The 14631-nt window shown below is 44.5% G+C and overlaps 2 protein-coding genes across 2 annotated transcripts in view; both read left to right on the forward strand.

Moving 5' to 3' along the window:
• Positions 1–78: 78 nt before the first annotated feature.
• nol12 (nucleolar protein 12) lies at positions 79–9326 on the forward strand. Its single transcript, XM_033013628.1, has 6 exons — positions 79–186; positions 2592–2697; positions 3284–3332; positions 4111–4253; positions 6077–6192; positions 7831–9326. Exons 1-6 carry the CDS (start codon positions 119–121, stop codon positions 7979–7981), a joined length of 633 nt encoding a protein of 210 aa, XP_032869519.1. The 5' UTR covers positions 79–118; the 3' UTR covers positions 7982–9326.
• Positions 9327–11179: 1853 nt separating this feature from the next.
• LOC116966787 overlaps positions 11180–14631 on the forward strand; it is a 51222-nt gene continuing 47770 nt past the window's right edge. The window contains exon 1 of the mRNA XM_033013126.1: positions 11180–12219. Within this exon, the coding sequence (XP_032869017.1) occupies positions 12067–12219 (153 nt within the window). The 5' untranslated portion in view covers positions 11180–12066. The remainder of the gene's footprint in view (positions 12220–14631) is intronic.

Raw genomic sequence — 14631 nt, forward strand, 5'->3', positions numbered from 1 at the left:
TGCGGGGAGCGGGGGTTCAGCTGCCAGGCCCGGGAGCTTTTGACTGTTGCTCATAGCAACGCGCGGCACGGCCGCCGGGGGAAAGGAAGGTCAGCAGCACAACATAGCGAGGCGGGCGATGGCGAGGAGGAATGGCGGCCGGCGCCGGGAGCGCTGCGTGCTGACCTTCAATGAGGAGGATAGGAGGTGAGCTCCGGGTGGGGGACGAGGGAGGATGGCTGTGGTCTAGTCCGGCGGCTCCTGGGTGGAAGGCGAGCCCGGGGTGGGGGGCAGAACCGACCGAGATGTCCCGGTTCACCGCCGAGGCCTTTAGTTCGTTCGCCCAGTCAAGGCACTCCACGCACAGTCGGTGGACGTGAAGATACAAAACTAAAGATACACTAAAACAACATTTAACTACAGACTAAGAAATAACAAAGAGAGGAAGGGACGAGGCACTGTCATTGTACAGCGCCACCCGGTGCAATCTTTCCCATCCATGGACCAGGCTTTCCTCATCCTGACCATCCTCAGCTGTCTTCCCTATCTCCCAATGTTGATAGCCTGAACCTTGAATTCTCCCAATTTTGTTAGCCATGAACATTGAAATCTCCCAATTTTGTTAGCCTGAACATTGAATTCTCCCAATTTTGTTAGCCTGAACATTGAATTCTCCCAATTTTGTTAGCCTGAACATTGAAATCTCCCAATTTTGTCAGCCATGAACATTGAATTCTCCCAATTTTGTTAGCCTGAACATTGAATTCTCCCAATTTTGTTAGCCATGAACATTGAATACTCCCAATTTTGTTAGCCTGAACATTGAATTCTCCCAGGTACACAAAAATGCTGGAGAAACTCAGTGGGTGCAGCAGCATCTATGGAGTGAAGGAAATGGGTAACGTTTCGGGCTGAAACCCTTCTTCAGACTGAATTCTCCCAATTTTGTTAGCCTGAACATTGAATTCTCCCAATTTTGTTAGCCTGAACATTGAATTCTCCTAATTTTGTTAGCCATGAACATTGAATTCTCCCAATTTTGTTAGCCTGAACATTGAATTCTCCCAATTTTGTTAGCCATGAACATTGAAATCTCCCAATTTTGTTAGCCATGAACATTGAATTCTCCCAATTTTGTTAGCCATGAACATTGAAATCTCCCAATTTTGTTAGCCATGAACATTGAAATCTCCCAATTTTGTTAGCCATGAACATTGAATTCTCCCAATTTTGTTAGCCTGAACATTGAATTCTCCCAGGTACACAAAAATGCTGGAGAAACTCAGTAGGTGCAGCAGCATCTATGGAGTGAAGGAAATGGGTAACGTTTCGGGCCGAAACCCTTCTTCAGACTGAATTCTCCCAATTTTGTTAGCCTGAACATTGAATTCTCCTAATTTTGTTAGCCATGAACATTGAATTCTCCCAATTTTGTTAGCCATGAACATTGAATTCTCCCAATTTTGTTAGCCACGAACATTGAATTCTCCCAATTTTGTTAGCCACGAACATTGAATTCTCCCAATTTTGTTAGCCCTTGCTGTCTCCTCCCCTTCCTCAGCCCTCGGGCTCCTCCTCCTCCTTTTTCCTTCCTTCTCCCCGCAACCCCCTATCAGTCTGAAGAAGAGTTTCGGCCCGAAACGTTGCCTATTTCCTTCGCTCCATAGATGCTGCTGCACCCGCTGAGTTTCTCCAGCATTTTTGTGTACCCTCAGCTGTCATATTGGTCTTGCTTCATGGACCCACTTGTTGAAGCGTTGCTAATTGTTTAGGGAACATCTCTGACCTAATGATGGATGGAACATGTTTTGATCATTTGATTTGGACATTCACACGTGTGGATGAATGGACTCTTGTCTCCCCCTCTCCAGATTCAGATTCAATCTTTATTGTCATTGTGCAGTGTACAGTACAGAGACAACAAAATGCAGTTACCATCTCACCCAGAAGAGCGAACATAGAATAATGAACAGTAAATATATATACATATGTACAAACAGTAGTATGAACAGTAGTCCTCCTGTTCATCACTCGACGCCTCTCCTGTGATAATTTCACAGATGAGCATCACTCCTATCTTTGTTTCCTCAGCAGTCTGGTCCCAAAACTAAACGTCCAAATTTCTACGTTCTACAATGGAATGAGGCCATGGAGAAAATACCTTTGTGCCGGCCTTTCCATGGCCTTGTCAGTACTGGAATGTCCAAACCCAAAGCCCTTGCAGAAAGAGCTGCTTCCTCACAGTGCCAGAGGCGAAGTTCAATCCTGACCTTGGGTGCTGTCTGTGTGGAGTTTTCACGTTCTCCGTGGGACCACGTGGGTTTTTTCCGGTGCTCCAGTTTCCACCCACATCTCAAAGATGTGCAGGTTTGTGGGTTAATTGGTCTCTAAATTGCCCCAAGTGTGCACGGAGTGGGTGTGAAACTAGAATAACATGAACAGGTCAGTGATAGACAGTGGATTCTGTTGGCTGAAGGGCATGTTTCCATTCTGTATCTACAAACTAAACTAAGCTCAAACTGGCGCTATACACTGCTGCTTTACACATTTATAAATTAGTTTCAATTTTTAGACCATTGTTTTTTATCATTCTTTTCTATTTTGTTTCGCAGGGAATTTCTGACTGGCTTTCACAAGCGGAAGGTGGAGAGAAGAAAGAAGGCTTTGCAAGAAATTAAAACAAAACTGAAGGAGGAACAAAAACGTGTGAAGGAGGAGGTGGGAGACATTGATTAGCACTGGTAGACACAAAATGCTGGAGAAACTCAGCGGGTGGGGCAGCATCTATGGAGAGATGGAATTGGCGATGTTTGTGGGTTGAGCTTTGTGGTTATTGGGGTTATTAGTGACCATCTTATACAGTAAACCTTCGCAATAATGGACCTCTGCATAGTGGATTTTGCTTATAGCAGACCGACTAACGGCAGTTACGGACACCCTCCCCCACTCCCTGGTTCGCCATTTCCAGGGTTTACTGTCTGGCCCCAATCCACCAAGTTTGTTTAAAGAAGAACATCCAAAGTTTGGCCCTAGGAGGCTGAATGCATGACAACCACTGATGAACAATATAGAAAAATAGGAGCAGGAGTAGGTCATTCGGCCCTTCAAGCTAGCTAGCTAGGCCATTCAATATGATCATGGCTGATCATCTAAAATCAGTACCACCCCGTTCCTGCTTTTTCCTCATATCCCTTGATTCCTTCAGTGCTAAGCGTTAAATCTAATTCTCTCTTGAAGCAGCAAGGGTTGGGGATTCACAATGAAACTATGCTGCAGTATTTCCTAATCATTTTTTGATTTGCAGAGACGCAAAGAATATGTGAAGATGTTCAAAGAAAGACAAGAAGCATTGGGTAATTTGCATCTTTTAATCATACTAGCTGCAGATTTTATTTAGTCTTGAACTGGACAGCCATTTTTATTTTGTCTTCGATAGACACAGAAAGCTGGAGTAATTCAGTGGGTCAGGCAGTATCTCTGGAGAAAAGGAATAGGTGACGTTTTGGATCGGGACCCTTCTTCAGACTGGTCTACCTTAGAGTATTAGTTACACAAACAGAAACGGCCCTTTCAGACCCAAAACATCGCTATTCCTTTTCTCTGGTGATGTTGCCTGACACACTGAGTTCCTCCAGCTTTTTGTGTCTATCTTCAGTGTAAACCAGCATCTGCAGTTCCTTCCCGCGCATTTATTCTGTCTTATTTTGCTCCTATGTAAAGCTTGGGATATTTTACCAGGTTTAAGACACTATATAAATGCAAATGCAGATTTCGTATATTAATGTCCTAAACATGCTGATTCTAATTACGTGCTCCCCGTTCATCCCATTCCAGGAGTACAGTGCTTCAAATTGATGACATTGTTTCATAGATACATAGACAATAGGTGCAGGAGTAGGCCATTCGGCCCTTCGAGCCAGCACCGCCATTCAATGTGATCATGGCTGATCATCCACAATCAGTACCCCGTTCCTGCCTTCTCCCCATACCCTTTGATTCCGCTAGCCCTAAGAGCTCGCTCTAACTCTCTTTTGAATGCATCCAGTAAATCGTCCTCCACTGCCTTCTGAGAATTCCACAAATTCACAACTCTCTGGGTGAAAAAGTTTTTCCTCATGTTGTTTTCTGCAGAGGAAGCTGACGAGTTGGATCGACTGACAACGTCCAAGACAGAGTGCGTTCAGTACGACCATCCAAACCACACAGTCACCGTGACAACAATCAGCAGCTTAGATCTGGGCCGCACCAACATGTTCTTCGATGGTGCCAATCAGGTGACTAAATAGTTGAAACTGACGGCTAGCAAAGGCGAGATAATATTGCCTACATGGCAACAATAGTTTAGAAAACACATTGAGTAGTTTGGCAAAAATGGATAATTCGTCACTTTCGTCACCATGGCATTTGCCACCTTCGTGATGTCGGTTTTAACGAAGGGTGCTCATCTGACACTGTCCAGAGACTGGAATTATTCCTTGCTTGTGTTTCTCTTCATTCCCATGGTCCATTGGTAGAGTTGTGATCTTGCTCTGGTCCATTGCATCAATTTTAGAGGAGGGATAATTTCCATCCATATACCAAAGACTTGTGGGTTGGTAGGTTAATCAACCTCTGTAAATTCCCCTTAGTGTGTAAGTGGTAGAATCTGGAGATACTGGGTAGGAATGTGAAGGTTTAAAATGGGATAAGTCGAAGTAGATGCTTGATCTTCAGTGCTGACTTGCTGGGCCTAAAGGACGATTTTCTGTGCTATATAACCCTATAAGAACTGTTAAATCTAAAGTATGTAAAGTAAATGTGGAGGCTCGGGGTGTGGACAGAGAATGTCTGTTTATTCACATCTGCCAGGAAGAACTTTGATTTTAGATATTGTGTGTGCATAAACACATCTTGCGTAGTAAAATGGCCCAGGGCACTTTCCAGAGGTGACTTAAAATAATATTGGGAGGTGTGAGGATGAATGACTCCAAGTTTAGTGGAAAGAGTAGGTTTAAAAAAAGAGTGAAATAGAACTTCAGTGAGGAAATGGATGTCAGGGTGGACAAGTGGTCCAAGGCGCCAGACTCAAGGAGTCCTTCCGTTGGAGCATGGGTGTTCTTTGATTAGTACGGGTGCCAAGGGTTATGGGGAGAAGGCAGGAGAATGGGGTTAGGAGGGAGAGATAGATCAGCCATGCTTGAAAGACAGATGGGCCGAATGGCCTAATTCTGCTCCTATCATCTGCTCCTATTATGACCTTATGATATTCTGCACGGCCATCGTGGAGTCTGTCCTCGCCTTTTCCATCATGGTCTGGTTTGGCTCAGCCACCAAGCACGACACCCGGAGGCTGCAGCGAATCGTCCGATCAGCTGAGAAGGTTATTGGCTACAACCTTCCCTCCATTGATGTACTGTACACTGCAAGGGCCAGGAAGTGAGCGGGCAAGATCATCTCTGATCCCTCTCACCCTGGCCACAAACTCTTTGAATCACTTCCCTCTGGAAGGCGACTCCGGACTGTCACAGCTGCCACAGCCAGACATAAAAACAGTTTTTATCCACGAGTAGTTGCTCTACTCAACAGCCAAAAATCTGTAGCCTCCCTTTGATCTGGTATTTTATTGGTAATCAATGGTGTTTGATCATTAATGTTTTATTATTATTAATGTTTAGTATTTTCTGAGTCACTCGTAACTGTCACTGTATGTCATATTGTTACTTGTGGGCGGAGCACCAAGGCAAATTCCTCGTATGTGAATACTTGGCCAATAAACTTACCTCTCCAACTTTTAAGATGCACCTTATGCTCAATTTTTTTTTGTCGTAGCTGCTTTTGTAGATTGGTATCAAATTTTGATAACTTGTTACGTGCCTTAGTTCTATATTATTCCAGAGTTGTTATAAGAAGTTATTTTTTTATGCTCTGCATGCTATAATCTGCTTCAAATTTTGTTTGGAAATTAACTCGGTCTGAGCAGCTACTTCATTCTACGAGCTGAGAACTGAAGAATTTACAGCACCGGAGGTTCTGATTTGCCCCCGGTTGCAAGTGTCCCAGCACGCTGGGGCTGATGTCATTGTGCTTGTGTGAAAGTGGATTTATTTTCTCATTTTAGGAGTCGGCAGAAGTTAAGGAAGAGCAGGCAGCAGAGAATGATGAGGAAGTGGAAATGCCTGAGACAAGTGACATCCCATTGCCGAGGAAACGAACTGAACCCATTATGTCTGCAAAGTAAGTGGAATATTAGGGGATGTTATCGGTTTGGAAACTTTTACAAGATTCAGTGGTCAGGTTCCATTGGACTGAATCTGTGATGTCCTTTAAATGGATGTTCCATTGATAGTCCACCATCTAGGGCAGGGGTGGGGAACGTTTTCATGTTGGAATGTCGCATTAAGTTAGCTGTAATCTAATAAGGCCACATCCAAGAAACTTCAATTAGATATACTTCACGACATTTATCTTGAAGGTTGTTGAAGAAATCTATTCCTCGTGTTCTACCCGTAAGAGTGCCCAAAGCGAGTAACTCTTCGTGGCAATAAAATAGCCCTCATGACTGACTAATGTTTAAATTGTGGCCGTCAGTCGGGGAGGATTGTTTTGTTGAATCTTCTTTTACTCTTTGGTATTTTAAATACGTTCATTTTAAGATTAAAATAAAAATAATAAAAGACGAACAAAAACATATAAATAAAAATAAAAGGATTTGTTCGACAAAATTTGGATTAGTTCTAAAGGCCGCACTTAAAGCCCTCGAAGGCCGCAGGTTCCCCACCCCTTATCTAGGGGATATCATAGAGTTGGTCTTTTCATGCCTTGTAGTGTCATGGTCAAATTGCCCAGCACGTCTGTCAAGCCCTCGGTACTGTTTGACAGGCTAGGTCTCTGGCAAACCCCCATCACTCATCCATGCATGGGATATCAATATCATATTGATGTATAATACCACACATATCATTGCCGGGGATAGGCTGTGGCGTGCACCGTGAGTTCCTCTCTGGTGAATGACAGGGAAATGCTTGGGAGTTGTTTATTACTGGTCCTTTTTGGGATACAGAGCACCTCGTTCCCCTCATCACACAGCTGAGAGACATCAGGTCAATCGCACGGCAGGAAAGCATACTAGCTTAGGGTTAATGCAGGTTGTAAGTTTTGTTTTTTATATGGATGCAAATATATACAATGCATCACTATCCACCCCTCACCATAAGATCGAGGCTTGCACTGTTTTTCGTCTAGGGCTCCTTTTCTGAGTTGACACTGAGGCCTCTTGCCTCTGTGGCCTGGGGGGTTGTTCTTAACACACAATGAAGCAAAGATCCTATAGCGAGCAAGATAGATCATTCGACGAAAAAGACGTAGTACGGTCATGGGCAGATTCATGGGTAATTTTCGCCCCCATTTCCGTAACCGGCTTCCGTCTCCGCACCAAAGATCCCGTAGCGGAGCAAAGATACTAGTGCGGAGACGGAAACCGGTTACGGAAACATCCTCGTAAAAATCAAAGTTCTTTGGTAAAAATCTTCTCCTCATTTTCAGAATTATAATTTATTAACACAAACTGTCCCCCCCCCCCCCCCCCCCGCAACGTTGATTACACTGCGAGAGGGATACCTAAAGTCAGGTAGGGTTACTGAAATGGATGAAAAAAAGACCCATGTTCCGCTCCGTTGCGTACTACACGTCAGCCCATTGCATTTAGCAGGAGTGGTCTATCTTGCTCCGCTATAGGATCTTTGCAATGAAGGGTCTAATTTTCCTCCACAGATGCTGCTTGACCCGCTGAGTTTCTCCCGCAGTTTGGGTTTCCTATTTTATAACGCAATGTTCCGGACTTTGAAACAATTGCCACTCCTTTTGTTTCGCTAGGATTTCTTCACTGACACATGCGCTGCACTCGGCCAGTAAGAAACAACTGAAAGGAAAGAAGAGTTCTCGGAAGGTCAAACCCCTCCCCAAAGGCAAAACGACAAAATCACAGAGGCGGAAACGGACAGGAAGGCCGGGGAGTGAGATATGAATCTCAGAACACTTTCTCTTGGGCTTTTATACGTTCCAAACTGCAAGATGGCTGAGCAACATCGATGCTTAAACTGAGTAATCAAATCCTAGGACTAACAAATGGAGGCAGCTCGCCCAGGAAAAAATCGACCATAGTTTGCTAGACTTGGATGTTGTCAGATCAATCCATGTAAGGACCAGTCAAAGTGTAGAAATAAGGAATTGCTGGTGCTGGTTTACAAAACAAAGGGCACAACATGCTGGGGAAATGTCCCAACCAGAAACGTCGCTTCTCCATGCCCTCCTGAGATGCTATCTGACCCGCTGATCTCCAGCACTCTGTGTTTTCTTACACATGCAAGTGTATCTGTTTTGGATCTTTTTGTTTGTAGGACCGGACTGTTCTTCGTCTACAAAATTCTTTAATGTTCTCTCGTCATGATATTTGTGTAATCTACTAATGTGGCTTGGGTACATCTTACAGGAGACACAAGGAAACATGTTGTTTACAAAAAACACAAATTGCTGGACTTGAGTCCGAAAGAGGGACCGAACCCGAAACATCCGCTATCCATGTCCTGCAGAGCTGCTGCCTGTCCCGCTGAGTTAAGGGCCTGTCCCACGAGCATGCGACCTGCGTGCGGCAAGCGTGACTAAACCGGAAGCGGGGGCCACGCGGAGGTCGAGTGAATGACGTGAAGTTCGCGCGTGACGTACGGCGTCAAGACGCTGTGTATGCCCGTCGAGGCGGCTGCGGGCCAGCAGGCCGTTGCCGCGCGGATTTTTCGAACACGGTCAGTTTTTCGGAGCCCCGCGCGATGTCAGGACCAGCTCCGCACAACTCCATACCGCTCCGGCGATCGAAGTGGGACCAGCCCCGCAAGGCCGTACGGCTCAAGCCACCACGTTAGGTCGCGCTTGCCGCATGGAGTTGCATGCTCGTGGAACATGCCCTTAACTCTAGCACTTTGTATGTTTTTTTAACATCTCAGAGGAGCTTGGACACCTCTTTGTCACTTGCTTAAAGTCTACAGTCAGTGTGGAAAGGCCATTAAGTCACTGCCTGCTCTGCTCAGAATTACGGGTGTTCTGAGATGGATCTTATCATCCGGTGCAGGTAGTCAAGTGGGTCCCATTTATAACTTTCTAGCTCACATTTAATGATGCCAATTAAACCTGAGAACTGATTACTGTGTTGGGTTGGTGGAGGTATGGATTCTGATTTTTGTTTTAATGCAGCGCCTTAAGAATTTAGAGTTTCGTTGTTGACCTGCTGCGGAATGTGCACGTTACTATGTTTGACCTGATCTGAATCATCCATTTTTTTCAAATTAAATTCTGTTCTTACATTTTGTAAACATGTTTATTGGCTTGTCAGAAGCAACGTACGATTTTTCTGTGACTTGACTCCGTGAGCTTTATATCTTCAGATGTTCACTGTGTCTCCTGTGACTTTATGCATTGGTGTTGTCGGTGTCAGTTGGGCTATCCTTGAAGCTGAACAGCTGTAAGGCATCAACTCTCTTCAGCTGCCTCCTGCATTCCACCTCCAAATAGTTGTTCTGTTGTTCAACTGAACTTGATCTTTCTGCGACTATTTCAACAATGCGAGTTGCAGCATCGAACAAACCTATGGGGTTACATTCAACATGGAATCAGCTGCAGTAGTTGCCAGCAGTTGTGTTCGCAGGGCAAAAATATGTGGCATTATCTTCCAGAAGGTGGAGTTTTGAAAGTGATAGGGGTGGATATTCCTTTCACTTCATACAGTGCTGCACCAGGACTTGCTTTGATTGCTACTGAATTCTAAGAAAAACTACACACCACGTGGTGTGAAATTGTCCAAAAATATCCCTGCCAGTGTGGCACTGAATCATTAAGTCCCTGCAGTTTTCTTTCGACGGTGGGAATTTTCCTCCCCAAAAATAAATTTAGTTCTTTGAATTATTAACGTCAGTCCTGATGGTCTCGGCCAAGTACATACCTGAAGAGCTTTTTGTTTGCAAGAATCGGTATGTGGTGATTGTGTTGAACCTTGAAATATCCAAAACACTTTGCTGCCAATTCAGAATTTTTGAAATGTGTCCACCATTGTCATGGGAATAGTGTCGAAGTCAAAGTGGTAGGGTTCCACAAAAAAACAAGCATTGAAATAGCAAACTGATAATTTTCTCTTTTATCAAAAAGTGATGCAAGCCTAAACATTGGCCCGGAATTTAGGGGGACCTTCCTGCCCGTTAAATAGTACCTGGGGATCACCTGCGTTCACCGAGAAGGCAAGGAGTTAGTTTGGCATCCAACACAGAAAATAACTCCTCGAACAGTGCAGTTACACTGTAGTTAATTACTGCAGCGGTCAGTCAGGAATGCGCTTCCGAGCCTACAGTGTTCAAAAGCTAATTGATAATGGAAACACAATCACCACATACTGATGAAGGGTGAATGAAGAGTAGGGGACGGAGGTTAGCTCTACGTGAAAACTAGGTCACTTTTTTTACAGAAAGGGTGGTGGGTGTATGAAACGAACTGCCGGAGGAGGTAGTTGAGGCAGGTACTATCGCAATGTTTAAGATACATTTAAACAGGTACATGGATAGGTTAGGGGTATAGGGGACGTTGGGCAGTGTGGGCAAGTTGGGCCGAAGGGCCTGGTTCCACGCTGTATGACTGACTAATCCTAGCAAGGATGAAAAATCAACGATGATTTGGGATTAATGTATGAAAGAATACGTTTATTGGCCAAGTATTCACATACAAGGGATTTGCCTTGGTGCTCTGCCTGCAAGTGACAACGGCATACAGTGACCGTTAGGAATGACACATAAAACAGTAAACATTAATAATAAAACATTGATTAAACATGTGAATTAAATAAAATACCAGAGCAAAATGAGGCTCCAGATTTTTGGTTATTGAGTAGAGCTACTACTCGTGGAAAAAGGGTAGTTTCCAAATACACAGGACAAGATGTTAAAATTCCAAAGTGCCAAATGTCAACTTGCTCCCGCTGGTGATGGGAGCCTTATGCACTCACCTATGTTGGCACAGACTGTGTGGGCTGGAGGTCTAGATTCACCCTGCTGTATTTCTACCGCTCGGACATCTTCTGAAAGGTCTTTGAGCTGAAACAGGTGTCGCAGATGGCGGTTCAGTACTGTATAGTAACAAGTTATGGCTACTTTGCGTGCAGGGCTAGGACTTTTTAATTAGCTGGCTGTTTGTGGAATCTTGTGCAGAAATGACTATTATAGTGGTCACGGTGTACAATTGGAGACCTGGAGCCGCGAGAGAAATTGTTTTAATGTAAAATGTAACTCCCCTCTTTCCCCTCCCTCTCTGAAAGTGATTCGCCGCTCGGTGTGTTGTTCGACATGCGCCTTCCAACCATAATTGACAGCACAAACCACCAACGAGGATCTGGTCGGCGTTCCCCGCTCCCCAATTGTAAGGCTGGGTGAATAATAGGCGCTGATGGAGCCGCACCAGCAGGTACTATGTGTATTAGTATCCGGGCAGCTGCGACTTTATGTCAAGATTGCAACTTCTTAAACATGTCCCCCCCCCCCCCCCAAAAAAAAACCCCAGCAAAGAGCAGGCGCCGTTTCTTGCCGAAGGAGCCGCGGGCATGTTTGCTCCATGCACTGGAAAGCTGTGACAGAGGCAATCAGTTTGGAGAGCTGTATGAATGCTTGCTGAAATAAATTGGGCGGAAAAAAACACCCCATCTCCACCACGGACTTTGACACACAGCGCCACGAAATAGACAATAACATGCGTTTTGAAAAGCAGCATTTTAAAATGCAGGGGGTTTGCTGGCGAGAGTTTGGAGTGTTGCCCCTTTGGAGTTGTGCAGACATGCACCCGGGACGTGTGCTGCATCGGGGTTTCAACTTGGACAACTACAGATTTTCTGCATTTCTTGGCAAGTGTTTCCACAGTTGAAGTCTCGGCTGCAACTTATGTAACTAACTGGCCGGACCCTGGGGAGTTCAGCTCGTTTGGTCCCCGACTGGCCGCAGACAGAAGGCAAAGCCCACCAAGTTTGCAAGGGTGAAATGAAGCAATTTGTCTCTCCTTTTTTGAGGCAACTCCAACTTTTACTCGATGGCTCCCAGTGAGTTTTCGGGGATGATTTTTGTCGTCAGTCCACGGGCTTGCTTGAAGTTCCAGGCAAATGTTTTTGACAGGAGCAGGTGCCAGAATTGCTTCAAGCCCTTTGATCTCCACCGACGAGACTGCGGTCGCGGTGACAACCAGGTGATACATGAGTCGAGCTTTAATAATTAATGTTTTATTTTGTATATTTTCAAAGAGCTCCAGTGATCAGCATGCAAGAGGTTCAAAGGGCCCTCTCTGGACCTGAAAACAAATGATAATTTTAAGAGCATTTAAATAGTTATGGTGCAACAAGGTTAATTCCAGGGATGGCGGGACTGTCATATGCTGAGAGAATGGAGCAGCTGGGCTTGTACACTCCGGAGTTTAGAAGGATGAGAGGGTATCTCATTGAAACATATAAGATTGTTAAGGGTTTGGACACGCTAGAGGCAGGAAACATGTTCCCGATGTTGGGGGAGTCCAGAACCAGGGGCCACAGTTTAAGAATAAGGAGTAAGCCATTTAGAATGGAGATGAGGAAACACTTTTTATCACAGAGAGTGGCGAGTCTGTGGAATTCTCTGCCTCAGAGGGCGGTGGAGACCGATTCTCTGGATGCTTTCAAGAGAGAGCTAGATAGGGTTCTTAAAGATAGCAGAGTCAGGGGATATCGGGAGAAGGCAGGAACAGGGTACTGATTGGGGATTATCAGCCATGATCATATTGAATGGCGGTGCTGGCTCCTTGAAGGGCCGAATGGCCTACTCCTGCACCTATTGTCTATTGTCTATTTATAATATTCATTGTTCGTCAAAGCCCTACCACATTTGGAAGAAGACTAATAGAAGTTTCTCAAATTATGAGGCATAGGTAGGGTAGAGAGTCAGAATCTTTGTCCCAGGTTGGAAATGTCAAATATTAGAGCGCATAGTTTTAAGGGGAGAGGCAGAATGTTTAATTGCGAGACAAAGTCCTAGCTGGGTGAAGGGTTTGAGTAAGCCGAATGGTGACCATCAGACCGCAATGTCGTTTGCCGGAGGAGAATATCTTTGACGGGAAATTGAATTTAAAGGAAACTGTCACCAGGAATTCTGAGCTAAGAAAATATTACTGTATCAATGAGACTGAGTTGGGGAGAGGAAGTTTCTCATGAGTGGAATGTATGATGCAGTTGTCCCTTCACCGAGTGATTTCAGAGAGCCAGTTGCAACACTGTGCAACCTCACACCATCATTGGATCAAAATATCAAAGTTACCAGCTTTGTGCAAAATGTAAATATCATGGGATGGGTACACTGTGCAGAATGTTGAATTGGATGCACCATTTTTCAGATGCCGCAAATGCACACTCTTTTACCCCGGGTAGGGAAATCAAAAACAAGTGGGCACATGTTTAAGGGTGAGAGAGGGGCAAGATTTAATGAGTACTCGGAGGGTGGTGGGTTAATGGGACGAGCTGCCAAAGGAAGTAGTTGAGGCAGATGCTATAACAGCATTTCTAAGACGTATGGGCAGGTACATAGACAGGAAAGGTTTAGAGTGATATATGGGCCAAGAGCGGGCAAATGGACCAGTTTAGATGGGGCATCTTGGTTGGCATGGACGAAGGGCCTGTTTCTGTTCTACATGAGTTTATGATCATATTGAATGGCGGTGCAGGCTCGAAGGGCCGAATGGCCTACTCCTGCACCTATTTCCTATGTTTCTATGACTAAATCAAATGCTAACAAGCTGACGAGTCTTTGTGATTCTGAAGGAGTTCATTAGAACGATTTGATTGTGTTCTTTTGTAAGTCTCCTTCCCTAATTCTCCATTGAGATCTGGCAGGGGGTTATTTTTAAATATCTTAGAGTGTGCCGCTCATTGTACGTTGAATGTATAGACAACTATTTGCAGCTTTGTCTGTGATTTGCGTGGAGGGAGCTATGCTCTTGCTCACTCAAAGGAACAAACAAATTAATAAGGCTTCCCTGGGCAGATTCAGAAGAAAGTTTCACAGTGCGAGCTAGCGTATTGTGCTTGACCATGCGCCAACTCAGGTTTAAGATGTTTGTGTAAAAGGATTAAATACTAATTACTTTCCGCAAAGCCAGTGGTTGCTATTTGGCTGGGGAATTGAAATCTTGAAAAGCAAAGAGCAGTCGGATGGAATTCAAGATTCAACAGAAATCACATTAGGACTGATTAGCTGGATACTTATTGGCCTAAATCTTGCGAGGAAAGTGGAGTGCTTTGATGCATGCTGTTATTAATGCGCGATTCTGCCTACAAATGTAGAGGATTATCAGCAATTACATTGTCAGCCTTCAGATTGACTCATTCAGTTTGCTTTCCACAAACCGAATGTTGCCCTTTTCGCCTCACTGTGTTTTAGTTAAAAACTTGCTTCATTGTGTATTAATTGTATAATAATTCCCTATTAAATTAACGTTAGGACTTGCTCTTTGTGTCGTAAGCACCCTTGTAATCCTGTGATAATTAATGCACTGCCAATCGAACATGGAGGGGAAAAGTTTAACGCTTTGCTGCGAGTCTCAGATTATTCTTTGAAATGTCAAACATGTCACCAG

Source organism: Amblyraja radiata, chromosome 38 (assembly GCF_010909765.2).
Source record: "Amblyraja radiata isolate CabotCenter1 chromosome 38, sAmbRad1.1.pri, whole genome shotgun sequence".
Taxonomy (NCBI): Eukaryota; Metazoa; Chordata; class Chondrichthyes; order Rajiformes; family Rajidae; genus Amblyraja; species Amblyraja radiata.

Bases quoted from the DNA above. Each gene is read 5' to 3' on its own strand.
- nol12 (XM_033013628.1), top strand. From the start codon at position 119: ATGGCGAGGAGGAATGGCGGCCGGCGCCGGGAGCGCTGCGTGCTGACC. The intron at 187-2,591 runs GTGAGCTCCGGG...TTTGTTTCGCAG, and splicing joins TTCAATGAGGAGGATAGGAG to GGAATTTCTGACTGGCTTTC. The intron at 4,254-6,076 runs GTGACTAAATAG...TTCTCATTTTAG, and splicing joins TCTTCGATGGTGCCAATCAG to GAGTCGGCAGAAGTTAAGGA.